We start from the raw sequence: 23,928 nt of genomic DNA on the forward strand, positions 1-23,928 counted from the left end.
CATGTAATTTCAGGCAATGCTTTTTTGATGATATTTGGGCAATCTAATCTGTTTTGTTACTACAAACTTAAAATTAACATACTTACAAATTTACAATAAAGTGATTTTAGTTACAAAAAATGTTTTAATACCCAAATCCTGGACGCGTATCCCCTTCCTACCCCTTCTATTTTGTCTTGTTCTTCTGAAAAATTTCGCCACTTACCGAAATAGTTTTAGTCTCACATTCAGGCGTACATGCTTGTAACAAAACGAGCGAGGGTGTTATCTGAATACAGAACGACACAGAGACATGGTTGCGGGTGCATGATGGTGGCGCTTACTAAAAAGGCCGTAGGCAGGGTTTGATTCAAAAGGGGTCGGGTAGAAAGTGTATATTTTCAAATCAAAATGTTCCGTGTTCCCAAATTACTATTTTAAATCATGGTTATATAAAGATTGGTTCCTTTTAAAGACGATATGAACATTTATGAATATAATTAATAAAGGTAATCTTAAGGAGCATAGAAAATAATCAGTCAAATAACAGCAGAATCGGTTCGATTGAGTCTGTTCATGAGAGGTAATAAAAAAAGTGCTACACCTCTCACGCCCCGAAAGCGCAGAAGCGGACTTCTATTGTAGAGAAACTTAATTGACGCCACGATCCTAAAGAACAAGATCATATAGGAACACTGAATTCAGTTACGGAAAGACATTTTACAGACGTCATACAACACTTAAAGACCGCTGTTCTAATAGTTTGAAAAAGAAGATTCTTTAGAAGCGCAGAACGCAACTAAGCGAATAAAAGCAGACTCGGTTTGATTGAATCTGTTCATTAGAGGTAATGAAATGTGCAACATACATTACGCCCCCCTAGCATCGATTAAAGTGGAACTCTATTAACTGTGCATAGTGAAACATGGAATCCAAGATCTGTGGTCCCAACGGACATGAAAATGTTTCCAGAACACTTTAAAATACACTTCTCGGCCTTGTTCAACTATTTACTTTTGGATGAATACGACCTATTTACTTTTGGATGAATACGACCCTTATGTATAAATTTTTACAGGACCCGACTCCGGTGCTTGAAACAAGTCTGTCACAATCTACGCAAACTGAGTACAACATTCCGGATCAAGGTACCGTTATAACTGCGTATTGTATCAGTTCGTACAAAGAACCTGCTGTCTGTCCACATAATTGAGCAACACCATGAGAAAACCAACATAGTGCATTTGCGACCAGCATGGATCCAGACCAGCCTGCGCATCTGCGCAGTCTGGTCAGGATCCATGCTGTTCGCTAACGGTTTCTCTAATTGCAATAGGCTCTGAAAGCGAACAGCATGGATCCTGAACAGAATGTGCGGACGCGCAGGCTGGTCTGGATCCATGCTGGTCGCAAATGCACTATGTTGGTTTTCTCATGGTGCGGCTCAATTGTTCTTTAAGGTAGTTGACCTATAATGACACTCGGCAATTTCCGTGCGATTACGTATTTCCCGTACGCCACTTCGGCATCCCTCGGGCATAACAAAAAGTACCATTTCATGGCAACCGGAGAATGCCAAATGCAACGTATGGAGAATATGCAAATCGCAAGGAAACTGCCGATTGTCATTATATGTCTACTATCTTTAAGCTACTCGCCAACATTTTAGGTGAAAGATTTTAGCATGTTCATTTCCACCAAGTTTGGTGTATATACTGTATATATGACACTGAAAAATGATAATTTGGGTGAAAACAAAAAGTTAGATATTGGTTAAAATGCAAGACGGATGTTAATTAATGCATTATTTCAAAAGCGTTGTAACGGTTTACTACTTTCTGCACAATATATTTGGTTATTTATAAGAATATCTCGCAAAATTATTATATCAATAAGTTTGTGCCATTTTCGCCTATAATGTTTGGGCTAGTCGCATTAATGAAATTGACGTCTTCACTATGACTTCAGACATTAACAGGCCTAGGTGAAAAAAGGAAAAGTTAAAACTTACACGAGCTGTGTATGACATGACAGGCTCACTACTAGTCCTAAGTGATACCACGACAATGTCGCAACTTGTAACTCTGAAATGAACCGGCGACGCTCCTCTGACATTAATTGATTTGAAAGTTGCCTCCCCTGTTTCGGCGTCTTGCGTAGAAGTGAACTCAATGCCTAGAATTGTGACAAAAATGTTAGCACATAGTACCAAGTTGGCGACTAATTATAAGTGCATGTATAATAAAATCATCCTCGGATTATAAAGTTTACAGACTATTAAGTATATGCTGATTAAGAACAAAGAAAAGGTTAGATTATGGATACCTTCATTCACATATAATTTATACTATGAATAACTTTACTCCAAGATAATGTACGCACTAGTTATGTGCACTTAAAGGCGTTGCATACTATGAATAACTTCGCTCCTAGATAATTTATACTGCAACTAGGTGCATATATAGGCGTTGCAAACTATGAATAACTTCACTCCCAGACAATATATACTTCAACTAGGTGCACATATATGTGTCGCAGATCATGAATAACTTCACTCCCAGACAATTTATTCTACAACTAGGTGCACATTTAGGCGTTGCAGACTATAAATAACTTCACTCCCAGACAATATATACTACAACTAGGTGCATATATAGGCGTTGCAGACTATAAATAACTTCACTCCCAGACAATATATACTACGACTAGGTACGCATATAGGCGTTGCAGACTATGAATAACTTCAATCAAAGACAATTTGTACTACGACTATGTGCACATAGTCAGCAGTTGGCATAATTAAGTGCATGTATGAATAAACTTCACTCCAGACAATGTACTACGACTAGTTCATATATAGGCGTTCAGACTATGAATAACTTCACTCAGAAATTATATACTTCACTTGCACATATAGTTGCAGACTATGAATAACTTCACTCCAAGATAATATACACATTAGGTGCACATATAGGCGTTGCATGACTTAAATAACTTCACTCCAGAAATTTATACGACTAGGTGCATTTTAGGCGTTGCAGACTATGAATAACTTCAATCAAAGACAATTTGTACTACAACTAGGTGCACATATAGGCGTTGCAGACTATGAATAACTTCACTCCCAGACAATATATACTACAACTAGGTGCACATATAGGCGTTGCAGACTATGAATAACTTCACTCCCAGACAATATATACTACGACTAGGTGCATATATAGGCGTTGCAGACTATGAATAACTTCACTCCCAGACAATATATACTACGACTAGATGCACATATAGGCGTTGCAGACTATGAATAACTTCACTCAAAGACAATTTATACTACGACTATGTGCACATATAGGCGTTGCAAATTATGAATAACTTCACTCCAGACAATTATACTACAACTAGGTGCACTATATAGGCGTTCAGACTATGAAATACTTCACTCCCAGACAATATTATACGACTAGGTAGCATATAGGCTTGCAGATCATGATATCTTCATTCCGGACAATTTTACTACATTGTGCACATATAGGTTGCAGACTTGAATAACTTCACTCCAGACAATTATATAGATAGGTACATATAGGCGTTGCAGACTATGAATAACTTCATCAGACAATTTGTACTACGACTATGTGCACATATAGGCGTTGCAGACTATGAATAACTTCACTCCCAGACAATTTATATTACGATTAGGTGCACATATAGGCGTTGCAGACTATGAATAACTTCACTTCAAGACAATATTCTTTTACTACGAATAGTTATATAGGCAGTGCAGTCTATGAGTAACTTCACTCCAAGATAATTTATACTACGACTACGTGCACATAATATATACATTGTAGAATATGAATAACTTCACTCCCAGACAATTTGTACTACGACTAGGTGCACATATAGGCGATGCAGACTATGAATAACTTCGTTCACAGATAACTTAAAGACTATGAATAGCTTCACTTACAGATGTTTCAGACTATAAATAGTTGCACTACCAGAAAACTTAAGACTATAATTACTTACATCTGTTCTGTTTACTTTTGACCAAAATGGTACGCCATAAGAAGAGACGGACGAACGGACATAGATACAAAGTGAATAATATAGGGGAGATGCCCTAAAATAACAATAAATTCAGTTAAAAAGAAATTTGACCTACCGTAAAAATACGTTTTTTATCCTCGGCTGCGTTCGCTTATAAATGCATTCCTGTATCATTGCCAGTCCTAAATATCGCAAGAAAATCCCTGTTCTCTGAACCTTTTGCCTGCTGACGGCAAGTGGTTTTGCTTTTGCACCCAGTGCAGACCAAGATTTGCCTGCACCTCTGTGCATGAAGAAGAAATGTTCCGGACAATATCATTCTTGTATCTGACCTTCGGCCTCTATGTGTGACCTTGACCTTAGACCTAGGGACCAGGTTTTGCAAACGTTTGTGCCAAGAAATATCAAAATCCCTTTAAGGATTGCTGAGTTACAGACTGGACAGGAAAAAAGCCCTTTGACTTCCAAGTGTGACCTTAACCTGTCAGCTAAGGGCCCGGGTTTTGCGCAAGACATGTTTTCTGATCCAGGGGAATATTTGTGTCAACTGATATTTAAATCCTGTTTTGCATGACAAAGTTATAGACCGGACAGGAAAAAATCCTATTGACCTTTGATCTCCAACTGAAACCTTGTCCTTTAAGCTAGGATTCTGGGTGTTGCGTGTGATACGTTGTCTCATAATGGTGAACATTTAAGCCAAGTTGTATTGTTATCCCTTGATGGATGACAGAGTTCTAGACAAGACAGGAAAAAAACGACTGACCTTTGACCTCCAATTGAAACCTTGTCTTTTGAGCTAGGGGTCTGGATTTTGTATTATGACATGTCGTCTTATCATGGGAAAGTGCGGACGGACGGACGGACGGAATGACAGACGGACGGACGGAAAAGCGCATTCCTATAGTCACGAATCTAGTTTTAAACAAGTAGGGGGCTAATATTGACACTGAATATGTCCTCTTATTAACATTTACGACTATAATAAATTATGCTTACGCCTGTCATTTTGGGTACAATTGTCTTCATCAATTTTACCATCGCAGTCGTTGTCTATTCTGTCGCCAGGTGCAGGAGCAGTGGGAATACATTCCTATAGGTCAAAATAAAGTTAATTTACATTCCTGTAGGTCAAAATGTAGGACATTATTATCTGGAGTAACAAAACACTCCTGTCTGAATTTCATTGTAAACCCTTCGAAATATCTAGGTATATGGGCAACAATCGCTCTTTTTGATTCTAGAAATCGTTTATAATGACTTGTGTTTGATCCAATAATGTGTATACTTTGTTCTCCTTGTCTACAGATATGAACGGTGTAAAAATCAAGATAAATGGCAATCTGTGAGCATAATGGCGGCCATTTTATATTTCAAGATGGTCGCCTTACCCTTGACCTAAAAAAAGGAACCGATACTTTTTAAATCCAGTATTGTAATGTCTTTCATAAAAAATATATTTCCGAAGAGTACTGCAAAAGTTCCAGAAGAAAGGTCAAACAGGACATACGCTCCCTGGTCGAATTCGTTACAGTCGTCTGCTTGCAACCTTGCTTAATTAACCTTTAGCCTGCTGGTTGCAAGTGATTCTCCCTTTGCGGCCAGTGCAGACCAAGATCGTGGTCTACACTGTTCGCTATTCAGTTAGTAAAATTTTCAGTGATCACCCTTCGAATGGTAAATGGTATTGTCCAAATTGAATGATGGACCAGTTCATTTTAGAAGTTTAGCAGGGTAAAGGTTAATATTGCCGATATCTCACAGAATGGATGTCTACAAGAGTGTTGGCATTAAAACACTTCAAAGAGGGCAAATTTCAGTTATTAGAATATTTTAATTGAAAAGAGTTAGGTAAATAGTGTTGTAGACTAACATTACCGGTTAGATAGACAGACTAAAGCAAATAATTTGACCCTCAGCGACGTTTGAATCTTTCCAGGGTTCAATTTATTTCCTTTTAGAACTCCATCTAGCAGACATGTAAAAGGTCTTTGGTTTACATATGTTCGCCGCCGTGCCTGAAATAGGTCGGAGGGTATCGCGGTTTTTTTTCTCCATAATTAAAGAAATTTCGTTATACAGCCTAAACTGCACCATCCTGGTGTCGCAAATAATAAACGATTCAAGGTTACCAGATTTTATATGTTTTGTCGAAATGAATATCTCGTTATTCCTTTCAAATGATTTTCAAGTCGTTTTTCAAGAAATAAACAAACAGACTTAATCATAAAATTAGGCAAAATACCTCATTTTCCCAATCCCATTTTGCATGTAAAAGTACTGCAGACTTTCCATCGCAATATCCATAAGTGCTGCGATTTGCTCCTTGTGAATGCCTTGCCTCACTTTCAGGAGACATTGGTCCGATCTTTTGGACACTATAATCGGAACCATTGATAGTTGTCCAATTAGGGAGCAAATCACCACCCTGCGTCAGCAACAACGTAATAGACCCTGTATTACCCGTTTCTGCTACCGTAGTTAAAATACTCTGATTCTCGGCTTTCTGTAAACAGTCAGAATAATACTCCTCTTTGTCTGTCCACTGCTTAATATGGGGAACCAGCACCATAGCTGGACTTCCGGTCACTATTGTCGTGTCATTGTAGATGTTTAGAGACATGACCTGGACAATAAGGATTGGTTCTGATGCATGAATACTGCTGTGCACCTCCCAGTCGATTCGCCGCTCTATCGATTCTCCCTTGGAAGAAATAGTGAATGGCGAAAATCCAAGAATATGGACGGTAGTTTCTTCACTTTTAGTCACGATTTTGATGATGTCGCCTGCATCGTTTAGATAATTAGGGGCTACAACAAAGTCTGTTCCCCATTTGTTGACTGGAGGGATTTGTTCAATCATATAGGCTGCAGATCCGCTAGCAGTAGGAACGTCTCGTGCGCCAACAAAAACTGCTACTTCGTGGTCCGATGCTATGTATGTTCCTGATAAATCAGTTTTGTTCTCAGTGCTCTCAATATGCAAAACCTCGTTCTCATTTAGAAAGAATGGTATCGGTTCGCCAGGTGGCGCGTTGACCGGAAGTGTTTCTCCATTACAAGTTATGATGTCTGGCGAAACTTGTCGAGGAAACACGATGTTAACCGAAGTTTTGTCGACAGTTCCCACAACAGCAAACTGACAGAAACCTCCCAATGAACAGTAAGTAACAACGTAATACTCTGTACCAAGGTGCTCGTCTGGAATTGCAAGAAAACCGTCTGCGAGGGTACCTGTAGTATCCGATTGGTACACGTGCAAAATAAATTCACCATGCGACTCTACTTTGAAACCAGCTGGGGAAATGCCAACTGACTTTGGAACAAGCCCCAGGCAATTTCCTTTTGGAACTAACTTCTTTATGTTCGTTGTGCCTTCTTGCTTCCATTCGCATCCTACTTCGTTTATTACAGTCGGCGTGTTTCCTGTTCCTTGATAGCGTAGTTCTCCAACTGTTGGTTCGCCATTTTCGATGTGGTCCTTGCCAAGGAAGGTCACGTGGTATACCATACAATCTGGAAACATTGCAACGGCTATAATATCTACATCAGCTTAGTATTTCTACATTAAAGCTACAAAACGGGCGACATTACAATCATGACTTCAAATGAAAGGCAGTTAAAGCCACTTATTCACACAGTTTTAAAACTTTAATTTACGCATAGTTCAATGCTTATTGAGAATGTCGCCAAACCAAGTTACACGTTAAAGATACTCGCCCATAGTTTGTGTGAAAAGTTTTCACCATGTTCATTTCCACAAAGTTTGGCATAGAATGTATATTTGGCACTAAAAATGATAAAGTGAATGAAAATAAAAGTTAGATATTGGTAAAAATGCAAGAATAATGTGAATTTTCTTAATTATTTCAAAAGCTTTGCGAAATATTTTTGGTTATTTATAGAAAATATCTTGCAAAAATCTTACGTCAATAAATGTGCATGTACCATTAGTTACTTTCAGATACTCATTTTTATGGATTTTCGAGGTAATGTTGTTTGTTGTTGGCTTATTTGGCCTAAAATGTGTGGGTTAGTCCTTTTAAACCTATATTTGATATTTACTTAACTCATTTAGAATGTTCATACTTTAATATCCACCGGTCAAAAAACGTCTCATATGCGCTTTTCCCATTGTTTTTGCATATTTGTTTAACTTTTGTTCATTTCCACAAAGTTTGGCATAGAATGTATATTTGGCACTAAAAATGATAAAGTGAATGAAAATAAAAGTTAGATATTGGTAAAAATGCAAGAATAATGTGAATTTTCTTAATTATTTCAAAAGCTTTGCGAAATATTTTTGGTTATTTATAGAAAATATCTTGCAAAAATCTTACGTCAATAAATGTGCATGTACCATTAGTTACTTTCAGATACTCATTTTTATGGATTTTCGAGGTAATGTTGTTTGTTGTTGGCTTATTTGGCCTAAAATGTGTGGGTTAGTCCTTTTAAACCTATATTTGATATTTACTTAACTCATTTAGAATGTTCATACTTTAATATCCACCGGTCAAAAAACGTCTCATATGCGCTTTTCCCATTGTTTTTGCATATTTGTTTAACTTTTGTGTTTTTATTATTTATTGTTATTATTATCTTTTTTGGGCGGGTGTACTTAACAGAGATTAATTGCTACAGTGACTGTATACTAAACACGTTTGCTTTAATAATTTTCATCAAAGCTTTATTTCCTTTTTGGTTGCGGGTTTACCCCGCTACCAAAGTTACAAGTCGATTTCTGACAATCATATAGCTTTTTTTTTCCTTTTGTGATTAAGGTATGTACTTACCCTTGATACAAAAAAAAAATTGATAGTAGCTTTTTTGTATGTGTGCATTTCGCTTTAAACAGCTACATTGTAAGCCATTAACTCTATTCATAATTTTATCACGACATCAGGAGTTCTAACTGACCAATCAGAGAGCTGCATTTTCAAGTACCTGCAAGTTTCCACTTGGGTAAAACGAAGTATATTTACAATGAACATATAATGACTTTAGAAATAAAATATCGCACTATTTCAGAAATCAAATTAGATTTTTGACTGCACATGCCCCCAGACGATGCTTCAGACTACAAAACGTTGAACTTTCATTGAAATGTTATATGGATTTAATACATTATGTACTTTGATTATAGTTTGAGATTTTACACAGGGAGTCTATGATAAAGTCCGAGTAAAAAAATCTTTACTCAGGTGAAATTAGTATCATTCTGCAGTGTTTCGGACATGGCAAAATTATGAATTGTTACTCTACCTGTTCTGTGAAGTCCAGCTGTCAACAATATCACGCCCATTACCAGCACCGGGCCAGTCATCTTCTGGAATAAGAAATATATTTACTTCATGTTTATTCTAATTTTACATTCTTTAATCGTTGACCGGATGTTTAGACTAGTTAAACTCTTAAGTTTTTATGCTCTGAGGTAAAAATAAATTTTCTGCCACTTTTTGAGAAATGAAAAACAGGTAAATATTATTCGTGATATATAAAGACTTAAAACATTTTTTTTATCTGAAAAACAATTCTATCACAAGGGCGTGGTTTACACTAAAGTTTGAATGCGCGCATGTCCAACCGGAAGCAGAAGACAAGAATCATGACATATTCGGTGTGTGTATATATCCTTTATTGCCTTAACAGCATAAACCATCTGTTGAAAGTTCACATAATATTTGCAGCAGGAGTAGGGCAGACAGAAAAATTCCGGACACACATATGCATGGGCAATAAAAGACAGACCTAGGTAGAGCTAACTGGTTATATAATTAATAGGTATGCAATTAATACAGTGAAGGACCATGCAATTAAGACAGATGCCATGAAAAAAAGCACAAGTAGTTTTTCTCTTCAGATGACGTCATTTACGGCTACACCCTCGTGATATTAATTCCTTCGCATCTAAATTCCTAACATTGATTTTATTCAATGACAAATAACTGTATGGGATATATTACTTTAAGTAAACTTTTGTCTTGCAAATGATTTACGTCGCGACGTACTGTTCGTCACGACGTACGACGTACTGGCGAAGCAACATAACGACATCACGACCACACGATAACTCGATGAATAATAAAAAAACGGTTATACTGTTTTACTTATGAGTTTAATTGCTAGGGTAAATAACGACCAATAAATTAATTTCAGTAAAAGTAAAGATCTAAAAGACCGCTAAACCGACAGATTTGTATTAAGCCTTATCATTCTGGACACGATTAATTCTGCCTTTGTGACCAGTGTAGATCAGGATCTGTCATCAGCCTGCATATCCGTGCAGTCTGATCATGATCTACACTGTTCGCCATACAGTCAGTATCTTTTTGGTAGGCACCCCTTTTAACAGTTAATGGTACTGTCCAAATTGAATGATGGACAAGTTCATTATAGAAATTTAGCAGGGTAAGGGTTAAAATATCGAGATTGTAAACATAAAAAAACTACAACGCAGAAATCGGCATCTAGACTGAGGAGAGATCGGCTGTATAAGTTTAAACACATATTTATTTATTCAGGACGGGTCAAAATTGTCCACCTACAATCGTTTAAAGACGCTCCACACTATAACTGTATTATTCTTGATACTTCTTTGATAATACATATATATTAAAGATTCACCATGACCCAGTGACCTAATTTTCCCCCACATAAACTTCATGAAAATCACTCTAATAATACAGCTACACTAACAATATGACAGATGGACACTTGAGGCCTTTCCTGAATTAAATTAGATGTGCTTTTACAACTTCATCTGCTAACTTATTCACTCAGTCTCTTTTTATATATGGGTTATAAACATAGAATTATTACTGTCTTACACTGTAGGTATAAAGTGTGGTCTAAGTTTAATTAAGTAACTCAAGTTCTGTACATGTGCATGTTGTTTCATCAATGAAATAAAATGTTGAGACATTTAAAATATATATATATAAATGTCACTAGATACATTATTTTTCATTGTTTTATGCAAAACATGTATAATAGATGATAAGCAGTAATGCTTAAAATCTGAACAAATTCTTTGTTCTGTGCTGTTCTGTTCTGTTCTGTATAATTACCATCATGGAAACACAAAATATCATTATTCTGCGATAGGTCTTTAATTATTGAAAATATCGCGAATAACATCATTCAAATTAGATAGCCGGTGTTTCAATTACACCGATCCCAGTACGGTTTCAGTTTAAATAATGAAATATTAAGGTAGTTTTCAGGAATTGCATTTACATTTCATTTGAGACAAGTCATAATTGCAAACAAACTAAGTGATGCGTCAGGTCTACAGAATTAATGTTTATTTCATATATTTTAACGTGAATGTAAATCGAGCTGGCTTTAAAAAGATAATTATTTTATTGATTCACTTTTACAGACACTTAGTTAATATAGAAATTCCCGTTTTTAGCAGTATGTATAGGGGCGACATAACTGCTAACGCTATAAATGTTTTGTATGGACACTACATTTGCTTGATTCTGTGTATATATTACATGTAATGTCACAGTCACACATACGGCGCGGTTAGCTACGTCTAACCACGGATAGAAACGTAGTAACCCGTAACGATCCGTACCTGAGCCGTACCTTAAAGTAGTAACCCGTATCAGTCCGTAGCAATCCGTACGGCTCAGGTTCGGACTGATACGTATTACTACGTTTCTATCTGTGGCTAGACGTAGCTATCCGCGCCGTATGTGAGACTGAGGCATAAGTGGCTAGCCGATATTTATTCCAATAAACTTTGAAACTACTGAAACTAGCTAACGATATAAACTGATATTTCACGAAGATAGTACACGACCTTGTGCACTAATTGGCCAATTCAACGAAATAAATAACTTCAGTTCACTACGTATATTATTATATTCGTAATTCTTCATCTTCTGTCTTTGATAAAGGAACTCATTTGTAAGCGTAAGGCACTCTTCATGTGTTCCTAGTAAAGGATGTGATTTCTTTTCTTAGTTGCTTTTTAAGTACATATATGATAAAAAGAACATTAAATCGCGAAGTTTCAAAATTTATGCGCGTGTTCTGTATACGAAGAATGCTGAGTTGCCTAACGAGAATACGTAATCACACGGAAGTTGCCGAGTGTTCACGAATGGGACGTGGACGTGTATTTTAGATAATTATAATCATGTGATAACCGCATGAAATAAATAGACGACATGTGTGAACGAATACCTGACGTTCACAAGTGAATATATTTGACCGAAAATGTTAGACCTGATGTTCTCGAGTGATTATGTTAAAACGGGCGTCCATGAGTGAATAGACTTGGCGTTCACGAGTGAACATGTTAAAACTGGCGTTCAAGAGTGAATATGTTAGGCCTGAGACTTGACGTTCACGAGTGAATATGTTAGACCTGACGTTTTCAAATAAATATGTTAAAGTGAAAATGTTAGATCTGACGTTCACAAGTGAATATGTTAGAGCGAAAACGTTTAACCTGCATTCACGAATGAATATGTTAGACCTGACGTTCACGAATAAACATGTTACACCTTCCGTCCATGAATGAACATGTTAGACCTAGAGTTCACGAGTGGATACGTTAGAGCGAAAACGTTAGACCTGACGTTCACGAATGAACATGTTACACCTGGCACTCACGAATAAACATGTTACACCTTGCGTCCATGAATGAACATGTTACACATGGCGTTCACGAATTAATATGTTACAGCCATTAATAGAAGTATTATACTGATGCTTTATTCGATATTTATTCCAAGTTGAATTTCCACTTAAGCAACAAAATTATTAGTGTGAAGAAGAAACCTTTTGTCTCAATAATTATATGTCTTATTGATAAGTTTAGAAGAAAAAGCAGAGCTATTGCACTCGCCCCGGTGTCGGCGTCGGCATCGGTGTCGGCGTTGGTTAACGTTTTTGATAAAATCAAATATCTCTGTTACTATCAAAGATATTGACTTGAAACTTAAAATATTTATTTACTATCAAAGTCTACACCAGGAAAAATAATCCCCATAACTCTGATTTGTATTTTTACAGAGTTATGCCCCTTTTTAACATAGAATTTTTGGTTAAAGTTTTTGATAAAGTCAAATATCTCTGTTACTATCAAAGCTATTGACTTTAAACTTAAAATAGTTATCTACTATCAAAGTCTACACTAGGAGAAACAATTCCCATAACTCTGATTTGAATTTTGATGGAGTTATGCCCCTTTTTATCTTAGAATATTCGATTCAAGTTTTTGATAAAGTCAAATATTTCTGTTACTATCAAAGCTATTGTTTTGTAACTTAAAATAGTTATTTATTATCAAAGTCTACATCAGGAGATACAATCCCCATAACTCTGATTTTTGAATTTTGATGGAGTTATGCCCCTTTTTGACTTAGACTTTTTTTGTGTAAGTTTCTGATAAAGTAAAATATCTCTGTTACTATCAAAGCTATTGACTTGAAACTTAAAATAGTTATTAACTATCAAAGTGTACACTTAGAGAAACAAACCACATAACTTTGGTTTGAATGTAGTCAGAGTTATGCCCCTTTTTATGTATGTTTAAATTTTTATAAAGTTTTTACTGGCAAAGCCCTAATTTTGAGTCAAGCACAGAGAAAAGTCGAGTGCGCTGTCTTACGGACAGCTCTTGTTTGAAAAATATTTTAAACATTATTGGTATTCATATTGTAACTGTCTGTTTATATTATATGTAACATTCAGAAATATATAGACATAAAACTTAAATATAGTTTAAAGAGCAGATAGATAATTGACTGAATATGTACAAAAAAGGGATAGAGTTACAACTTTTTACAACCAGTAAATTTAGAATCGAATAGTAATATTTGTACGAAATAGTTAATCTGTTATTAATATATCACAGCTATATTATTGACTCAGCTTTAAATCATTTTTTGTTGTGAAAATTGTTCATTTTGAGTACATTTTATAATAAGTAGTGACACCAATGTTAGTATAGTATTGAAAAGGCCATAGAGCTTACAAGTATGTAATATTTGAATTGAAGTTTTGCTGAATAAATTATATCCCGCAAAAGAAAAAAAAATGTTACACCTGATTTTCTCGAGTGAATATCTTAGACCTGACGTTCACGAATGAACATGTTACACCTGGTGTTCACGGATGAACGTGTTACACCTTGCATTCACGAATGAACATGTTACACCAGGAGTTCACGGATGAACATGTTACACCAGGAGTTCACGGATGAACATGTTACACCAGGAGTTCACGAATGAACATGTTACACCTGGCGATCAAGAATGAACAATGTTAGATCTGATATTCTCGAAAAGTTACTCGATATTTAAAAAAAAAAATCGCGGAATATCATTTTTATAACGTCAATCAAAGACTAAAATAAAATATTTCAAAATCATTGCATTCAATCCGGTTTCCAGTAAAATCATGAAATATTCAAGATGTTTTGCACATTTTCATTTATCTCATTTGAGCTGAACCATAACTGCATAAAATACTGATTGAAACTTTAGATTAATTGACAGAATTAATATTTAAAATGTTATTTTGATGATGAAAGTGAATCAGCTTTTTTATTTATTTTATGGGTGTTCGTTATTTCAATGCGATTAAATCAGTATGAAATGTATGAAGCGCCTCTATTATAAAGGATAAATGTTATCAGAATCAGCTGTTTAAATGACTATAATGACTATAAAAAGTAACACAGTGCCACCCCTACTGAAAGGGCCAGCCATGTTGACTTATGAGACACTTTAATACATTAAACAGCATTACAACCCGATTCCTAATTTTTAAGGCCTGGCAACAGGCAGGTAGGCAATCGGTAAACATTATTAAACAAGCTGGGGGCTCACTAACCGGTCTCTCTTCAGTAACAAGACCCGCCTCTGACAAGGCTCGAACTTTTGACCTCCCGATTGCGGTGCATGTGCCTTATCCATTAAGCCACCGCAGCAATATTTGATTAGTCCAACTAACGACTAGATGATACCTTTTAAAAATACTTTTCTATGTTTTTGTCATTTTTCTACTCGTTATTTTATTATTTTTCTTTCTTTCTTTTTTTCATTTATTTTTTATTCATTCTTAATTCATTTTTTTTTTTTTTTTTTGCTTTTCTTACCGCGGCAAATTCCAAATTAACTCTGATTAAGTCTGGCTACTGACGTGGCAGTATATTTAAATTTGTCTATGTCTCTATTACATCCTCTATGCCATGCCCTGATTGTGTATGTATGTGTGAATAAGAAAAGAGGCATAATTATACAAAGCTGGAATAGCCAAGGAGTCATCTACCGTGATCAAAACATCGGGTCTGAATACAGACTAATACCGGAGTTTTTTCAAATTTGAACACTTTGAAATATAACTTTTTCAGAGACATTCATGAGACTTTCGAATTCTGTGCTTTGTACTGTTATAAATACACATACTTTGGTTGGACAGAAATCGCAGTTTTACCCGCGAAAATAGATGACAAATAAGAGAGCAGAGTGCTTATGCCGTTGAAAATAAATCTTTCATATTCAAGCATGAAAAAAGTAGTAAATATGCTTGGACATTAAATTCCTTTCAGTTGATTACCGTATCTTTGTCATAATACTGGGTTAAAGTGCAGCAAGAATAGTATTAAATGTCGAAAACCGACCTATCACGACAGCACCTACAGTTATTGAATCCACCGCTCGTGTATATATATATATGCTCCCAAAGTCAGTTTACAGACAACAAAAAACATGCCAGAAGTAAAGGGTTTCCCTCTTCTAAAATTAGGGAGTAAAGATATTGAAAATGCAGTATCATCTGCTCTGCATTACACTAATCAACAAAAGGCAAGTTCCTGCAGACTGTATAAGAAAATATGTGCAACAGGATATAGGATGGGAAAACTGTTATTTCTGATAAGGCTAGTCTCTACTTAAAACATATGAACATAGGCGGTTTTGTTATACATGTATAGGAAAAGATGGAACAGAAGATTGTTTTACCGCAGGAGTTTCTGCCATGACTCGAGTATCGTTTTTAGGCAACACTGAGAGTTTAATTGTCAACAAATAATCTAAAATGAGCTCTAAATGCTTTTATAGTTTATACATAAAAGTATACCTTTTTGTACAATTTGCGAAGGTTTCGCTAAATATATGATATTTCATCCAGAGTTCACATAAACAAACATTTGACTATAATTATAATTATACTTTGCTAAACTGGTCATACTTACGCTGTAAATTAGTTCTGCTATTTCGATCAAAAATGATTATGCACCGGTTAAGATTCTTGAAAAGATAGATTTTTGGACTGATTTGTATATTCTTCGGTTTGGGCAATGACGCACAGTTATGTCTCTGCAATCAAAATATTAGGTTGCATATATATGCGTTCATGTATAAAGCTTTTTCAGTTTCAAAATACAAGATATACGCTAATAATAACCCAATTACCGTTGATTCATACGCTTGAAGTGTTATTCTACAGGTCACCAATCTTCCTTTCTATGCCGTCCGCGTCTGTACAGCTTTAAATTCCGTTTACGGTATCTAAACAGCATAGCTACCCTACGTGCAACCCGTCGCAAAAATCGTGGAATATTGTTCTGTATACTAAGGAGTGGTAGTGACAGACCCGTGGCGCATATTTTGTTTATTTCATGTTTCTTTATAAGCGCCATGAATATTTTTATTATCTTTTTTTTGTGCTGCAGCCTAATCCTTTTGATTAGGACGAATAGATGTATTTGCATAGGAACAAATTAGCAACATTAGCAGCCATGTAGAGTTGAGCAGACTGAGTACGAAAAGCAGACCGAGTACGAAAAGTACGCTATAATACGAGATAAAATTTCAACAATAATGCGATCGAAACATAAGTCCCTGAAAATAGATTCTGTTGTTGGTTGTTGCTTTTTATTTATTTATTTATTTATTTATTTATTGTTCTTTAGTTTGTTTTGTTGTTTTGTACATTTTAAAGCACTTGTTTTTAAATTGGGGACCAAAAGAACACTTTTATTTGCGGATTTTTTTTATATCTATCAGTTACAAGAAGATAAAAACATAAACCAAGGAATAGAATGAAATAGGTAAAGGCGCAATCCAAAATCGCAGCCTCCCCCAAAGCGCAACCAACATCACGCGAAGGTGCACAAGTCTATCCACATAGACAAACACATGCTGCACACACACCCCAGCACAGACAAAGACAAAGCAAACACATGAGAACAAAACCAAAAAATAAGGGACACAGTGGGGAACCGAAGGTGTGCGGGGTGGGGGAGTGGGGGGCGGGGCTTAACCGGTTTATGGTGCGAAACTACTCTCACTCTCACACCCACTCCCCTTCAACCATGTTCCAAAATCACAGGACACTTGTCTATAAAAATTATCCCCGCCAGGCGAATCCTAAACACAAGCAAAGCTAACAAAAGACGTGGCATGTAAAACACAAAAATGCCCTTGTTAATTTATACAAACAGCAAACCCTAATCCACAAAAAATACATGTATACTCATTGCCTTTGTAGTAGACAAAGCATCAAAAGAAACGCCCTTAAAAGCTGGAAGAAACAGCTCAAAAGACAGATTTGAAGACAAGCCAGTCCCGGTGGGATTTAAAAACTGCCCGACATTCTCCTGATCAACCAGACACAAAGTGGAAAGCGTAGCGTATAATTCCACTGAAAAGCACTAAAAAAATGAAATGCCTTCTTTGTTTAAAGTGTTGGAAATTTCATATAAGCTTTACATTATTTTATTGTGTATGTGATAAAAAGAATATTAAATTAGTGTAGCTTTGGCTCTGAATAATTTAACTTTTTAAATAAAAGGACAATACTTGCCAAAGGCTCGCATGGTTTTATTTGATTCAAAACGTTTGTTTGTAATTCAGGAGCTTTGCAACTCTGAAAACTTGTATTCTTTGGAAAACATTAATCAGTAATTGTAAATTGTAAAGTCATTGTAACTAATTCCGACCACTCTCGGCGTGTGGATATTACGATAGAATTTTACTTTAAAAATAACGAAAAACTCCAAAGCCTTCGAATCCCATGGAAAGTTTTTTCCCTTGTTTTCTGTGCGAGCAACTGCAAATGCATTGGTAAGCACGGAACCAGTTATTAAATAATTATATAAACCAAAAGAGACTCTTTCTAAAGGAAAGTTATTTACTTTTCGCGTTATTGGTCGATGGTATACCAGTATAATTATGTACCTCACAGATATTACATTCTCAATTATATGAACATTAGCATTATCAACGGGCCGCTGACTAGTTTTTACCAAAGCTAACTTTGTGGAGATAATCATTTTGATACTACGAGTGAGGCGTGTTCATTAAAGTTTAAAGATTTATGTAATTCGTTGTCTCAGAAATATAAGGTCGTCACTGTTACTAACGACGAGTCCTATAAATTTTAGGAAACTGCATCGAAAGGGCCAAAATCTGAATATTAAATCATTGTTTTTTGACCCTGATTACTGAACCGATATTGACATTTTGTTAATGATATAGGATCGTATATGTTACTTACGACACATTTTTCTGTCAGTTTTAGGAATATCCAACGAACAAAATGGTCATATCTGCCACTTACAACCTTTTAACCTTTAAAGACAGCATGCTATGTGATATTATGTGCTTTTGGATACAAAAATATATAGTAAATAGGTCGTTAGTTTCAGATACACCATTTCTTTATTGACGGATGCAAGTAGGCAGATATACATTTTTTAAAATTATCTTCAGTAGTTACTGTCAGTAATTAAAAGCTTTGAAAAGATTGAAAATGCCATGCGATGAAGTGTATTGTAATACATTCGCTTCACTATCCCCCCACCCAAGAATAAAAATTGATTTTTCTCGCATCAGTGCGATTTCTTTTCGGAATTTTCAATTTGCCCCTTAAGAATAGACGAGTACTAGTACGTTTCACTTCAGTTTTGACTGTCATTGAGGGCAGGTGATAAAGGTAGATGACTTTCCTAATTGCACTTTAAAACTGTTTCGGAACAAAGAGTATAGAGGATATTTGTTTGTTTCAGTGAAATATCAATTTTATTTCACAAGTGAGCATCAAAAACTGATATTTTCACGAGTGGCGTAGCCACGAGTGAAAATGACTTTTTTTGGTGCTCACGAGTGAAATAAAATTGATATTTCACTGACACAAACAAAGGGGGGGGGGGGGGGGGGGGGGGCGGGAGGGGGGGGGGGTCCCAGTTAGGTGTCTGCGCAAAATGTTTTTTGATTTTATTTATATTTTGTGGGAATATACCTACATGTATTAAGTTTCATTAACAAGTGTTGCTGTTACCAGTTTTGACTTACTTTTATAGATATTCACATTTAAAGTGGGGTGGGGTAATCTGACATGTGACCAGCCAGGAACACAATTTCTGTTATTTTTTCAAAAATGGTTCTAACTTTTTACCTGAAACTTTCATGATGAAATAACTATGCAATGGACATTCACACAACATGTTGCATTTTAAATTGTACTGAATACTTTTTTCATCACAGAGCCACAAAGTGGTCTAATCAAATTTACTGATTTTCAATGGACGAACTTTACCAAAAAGCTAAAACATTTTTCATTAGTTTAGATATTAAGGTGTTATTTACAGCAGATATTGCAAACTAAATAAACATTAAAATGACAGTATATCAGTACACTCTGATTAATATTGGAAGAGTGGTACACTCTCAAACTGGGAAAAAGTGGGTGGGGTAAATAAATATTCGAAGCAACACTACAAAAATTGTGCAGTTGTTAAGAAATTGCCTCAGATTGTCTATTACTATCTTAATTTTATTAAATACAGCATTGATTGATAAATTTTAACAAAAAATTTCCCATTTTATACATGTGTGTCATGGAAAAAGCATGGACCTTGAACATGACATGTAGACAAACCAAATTAACCCTGGAAGCTCAAAGTATTTAACAAAAGGTTTTGCCTGAGGCGGTATATTTTGAGGAAAGCTATTGTTCAAATTAACATTAAATTTTCTGCATTGATTTTTCCACGGCACTCATGTATAAAGTCTTATTAAAGTGAACAAATTTTGTTTAAATTTATCAACCAAGTCTGTATTTAATAAAACTAGAATGTGTCTGTAGGACACAGGGTGTCCCCCTCCCCCCGCATGGTACATTTGTCACAAATAAGTGGAAATAATTCAAATGTTTTCAGTCTTAATGGGGTATAGCCTCAAAAAATACTATGGAAAGGATTCATTATTCTATACCATATACTTTTTGAGCTATGAGCATCACAAACAAAAAATCCACTATTTAAGCTATTTCAAGGGTCATAACTCTGTAATAAATGCTAAAATTCTCACGAAGTGCCATGTGTGCAAAGGTCACATTATGATAAAGACTCAAGCAAGGTTTCATGAATTTACATTTAAATACTTCTGAGTAAGGCACCGAGAATACTTCTGGGTAAGGCACATAATAAGATAAAAATGTACATTTTGTTACTATTTCAGGGGCCATAACTCTGGAAATAGGGGCAAACCCAGATAAAAAATAGTAGATGCGCAAGTTCATATCATGATAAACACTCATCAATTCATATCAAATACTTTTTGAGGTAGGCATGTCAAAAGGTGAAAATGTGCATTTTTGACTATTTCAGGGGCCATAACTCTAGAAATAGGGCGCTGACCCAGATTTAAAATAGGAGATGCGCAAGTTCATATCATGATTAAGACTAATGCAAGGTTTCATGAATCTATATCAAATACTTTTTGAGCTAGGCGTGTCACAAGGTGAAAATGTACAATTTTTACTATTTCAGGGGCCATAACTCTAGAAATAGGGAGCGGAGCCAGACGAAAAATAGGAGGTGTGCAAGTTCATATCATTATAAAGACTCATGCAAGATTTCATCAATTTATATCAAATACTTTTTGAGCCAGGCGTGTCCCCAGGGTGAAAATGTGCATTTTTTACTGTTTCAGGGCAGTAACTCTAAAATTAGGGGGCGGAGCCAGACGAAAAATAGAAGGTGTGCAAGTTCATATCATGATACAGACTCTTGCAAGGTTTCATCAATTTATATTAAATACTTTTTGATCTAAGTGTGTCACAAACTTCGGACGGACGCACGGACGAATTGACGGACGGACGCACGGACAAGAGCAAATCTATATGCCCCAACCACTCATGGGGGCACAATTAAGATAGTAATAGACAATATGTGGCCATTTCGTAACAACTGCACAATTTTTGTAGTGTTGCTTCGAATATTTATTTACCCCACCCACTTTTACCCAGTTTGAGAGTGTACCACTCTTCAATATTAATCAGAGTATACTGATATACTGTCTTTTTAATGTTTATTTAGTTTACAATATCTGCTGAAAATAACACCTTAATACCTCAACTAATGAAAAATGTTTTAGCTTTTTGGTAAAGTTCGTCCATTGAAAATCAGTAAATTTGATTAGACCACTTTGTGGCTCTATGCTGAAAAAAGTATTCAGTACAATTTAAAATGCAACATGTTGTGTGAATGTCTATTGCATAGTTATTTTATCATGAAAGTTTCAGGTAAAAAGTTAGAACCATTTTTGAAAAAATAACAGAAATTGTGTTCCTGGCTGGTCACATGTACGATTACCCCGCCCACTTTAAATGTGAATATCTATAAAAGTAAGTCAAAACTGGTAACAGCAACACTTGTTAATGAAACTTTATACATGTGGATATATTGCCACAAAATGTAAATAAAATCAAAAAACATTTTGCGCAGACACCTTACTGGGACCCCCCCCCCCCCCCCGCCACTTTTCTTTTTATTTCATGTGTAAAACTCTACTTTTGTTGCGTAATTTATAAAATATCGAAAATCGCGGGAAAGGTCATCAGAAAGCATAACACAAATGACGTCATTTTAACGACATCATCGTCATTATGGTCCCCGGTATTCATAACGCTCGGTATACAATTACACTTCAATCGCGACGGAGAACCGGAACTAGTTCGGCAAAAACAGTGAAAAATAAAAATGATAATCTACTGTTTCAAAACTGTGGATTATCACTTTTATTTCACTGAGAAAACTCTATAATTCACTGGAAAACATAAAATAAAATCCAATACTATTTAAAAAAATCAGATGATCCGAGAATATTCTTGCGAACTTTGGTGTAAATTGACAAAGCAGTTTTAGGAGATATATTTTTCAACGCAACGTGTTGACGACGCACAACGACGGACGTATTGACAAAACCTCGCCGGAAAACATACAGTACTCGAATAAAAATCTTAAAGCAGCGCCTAAAAAGTATGTAAAGTCGTAAATAAATATTCACGACCAGCAAGCAATAACTCCACCTGAAAAAGAGCCAATGATATTTCCGAGGCGGCAATAATCAACAAAGGAAGAGGGAGGGCGAGTGGATTTTACGTTGTGTGATATGTTGTTTTACAGGCAGTACACATTTTTAACAGAAAAGATGGAGCCATGGCACCAAGAACCTGACATTGTTTGTTTGTTTTGGGTTTAACGCCGTTTTTCAACAGTATTTCAGTCATGTAACGGCGGGCAGTTAACCTAACCAGTGTTCCTGGGTTCTGTACCAGTACAAACCTGTTCTCCGCAAGTAACTGCCAACTTCCCCTGACTTTGAGTCAATGCACGTTTAATACCATAACTATATGTTTAGCACCCGTATTTAGTAGTATTTAAGTACTAGGCCTACTATAATCAACAGGCAGCCAGCTCCAAGGATAAAACACTAGCAGATGCTAAGCTAGAATGTTTTGGAGACTTGCATGTGTGAAAAAGAAAATTTTATGTTAGAGCCCTATGTAAATCCTACGTCGAAATGGGTCAAGGAGATCTGGTAGGAAACTAGAAAATAAAGTTTTATGTAAAAAGCAAAATACTAAGCCTGTGTTTTCTTGAACATGTATTATTTTAATTTAACTAAGTAAAAATTGGCCCTTGGACCGAGCCAAAAAAAAAAAAGACTGAAGGGTCATTAGTAAACCTTTGTGCTATTTCAGTAAGCTTCAGTGGTTCACTTCACTATGGTGATAAAAATATCTAATTTTTTTCCAAGAACATAGCGATAACTTCTTTAATGTGACGTAGATTTCGTAAGTACGAAATAAGATAACGAAATCTGATTTCGATATGTTCAAAATAAGATTTGTTTGAACGAAATAAGATTTCGTTAGAACGAATGAGGATTTCGATATAAGGAAATAAGATTTCGTTATAACGAATTAAGATTACGATGAAATCACGAAATAGGATTTTATTATAAAGAATAAAGATTTTTGTCATACCGAATTACAAAAAAAGAAGAAAAATAACTTATAACGATTAAGAAAAAAAACCAAAGACAAACCTTAATTGTTTCAGTGTACCGTTCTCGCCTCAGAATGATTTTTGTCCTAGTGATAAGATTAACTTGAGTCTACCGTTCTCCGAGTCCTTCTTGCAAATAAAATCACTCCAAACAAAACAGATACGCTGATATGCATAATATATTCTCTACGCCCAAGCGAGCAGCAAATTTCTGTGTATGATACTTGAACATTAACCACCATTACCAATATTGATTTTCAACGATAAACGTTAATTTGAATAGTTTCTATGGAATATTTAATGATACATAACAAAATATGAAATCAGAAACACTTCTAATAAATTAATAATTTATAAATGCGTTACACATAACAGCAACAAACGAGAAACGGGATGCTTTTTAATTTAAAAGATATTTTTTAGGATCACATATTTCTCAACAGTACAATAAAAATCAGGTACCGTAGATTCAATGTACAATAAATTTAAACTTTAAAGTGTTGCGTTCAACATGTTCAGTACTCGTGTGGCATTTTCCTACATTCACTTTCATGTTAAGCCGACAATCGGCAAAT

The 23,928-nt window shown here is 35.5% G+C and overlaps 1 protein-coding gene across 1 annotated transcript; it reads right to left on the minus strand.

Annotated features, from left to right (window-relative positions):
- Nucleotides 1–166: 166 nt before the first annotated feature.
- On the minus strand, nucleotides 167–23,691 carry LOC123540019 (uncharacterized). Its single transcript, XM_053525833.1, has 6 exons — nucleotides 23,394–23,691; nucleotides 9,295–9,358; nucleotides 6,275–7,545; nucleotides 5,029–5,122; nucleotides 1,991–2,154; nucleotides 167–268 (listed from the first exon to the last, which is right to left on the minus strand). The coding sequence occupies exons 2-6, from the start codon at nucleotides 9,353–9,355 to the stop codon at nucleotides 167–169; spliced, it is 1,692 nt and encodes a 563-aa protein (XP_053381808.1). The 5' UTR covers nucleotides 9,356–9,358; nucleotides 23,394–23,691.
- Nucleotides 23,692–23,928: the final 237 nt, after the last annotated feature.

This window comes from Mercenaria mercenaria, chromosome 16 (genome assembly GCF_021730395.1).
Source record: "Mercenaria mercenaria strain notata chromosome 16, MADL_Memer_1, whole genome shotgun sequence".
Lineage (NCBI taxonomy): Eukaryota > Metazoa > Mollusca > Bivalvia > Venerida > Veneridae > Mercenaria > Mercenaria mercenaria.

Bases quoted from the DNA above. Each gene is read 5' to 3' on its own strand.
- LOC123540019 (XM_053525833.1), bottom strand. From the start codon at position 9,355: ATGACTGGCCCGGTGCTGGTAATGGGCGTGATATTGTTGACAGCTGGA. The intron at 5,123-6,274 runs GTATTTTGCCTA...TTTGACCTATAG, and splicing joins AATGGGATTGGGAAAATGAG to GAATGTATTCCCACTGCTCC. The intron at 2,155-5,028 runs GTAAGCATAATT...TCACAATTCTAG, and splicing joins TTGTACCCAAAATGACAGGC to GCATTGAGTTCACTTCTACG.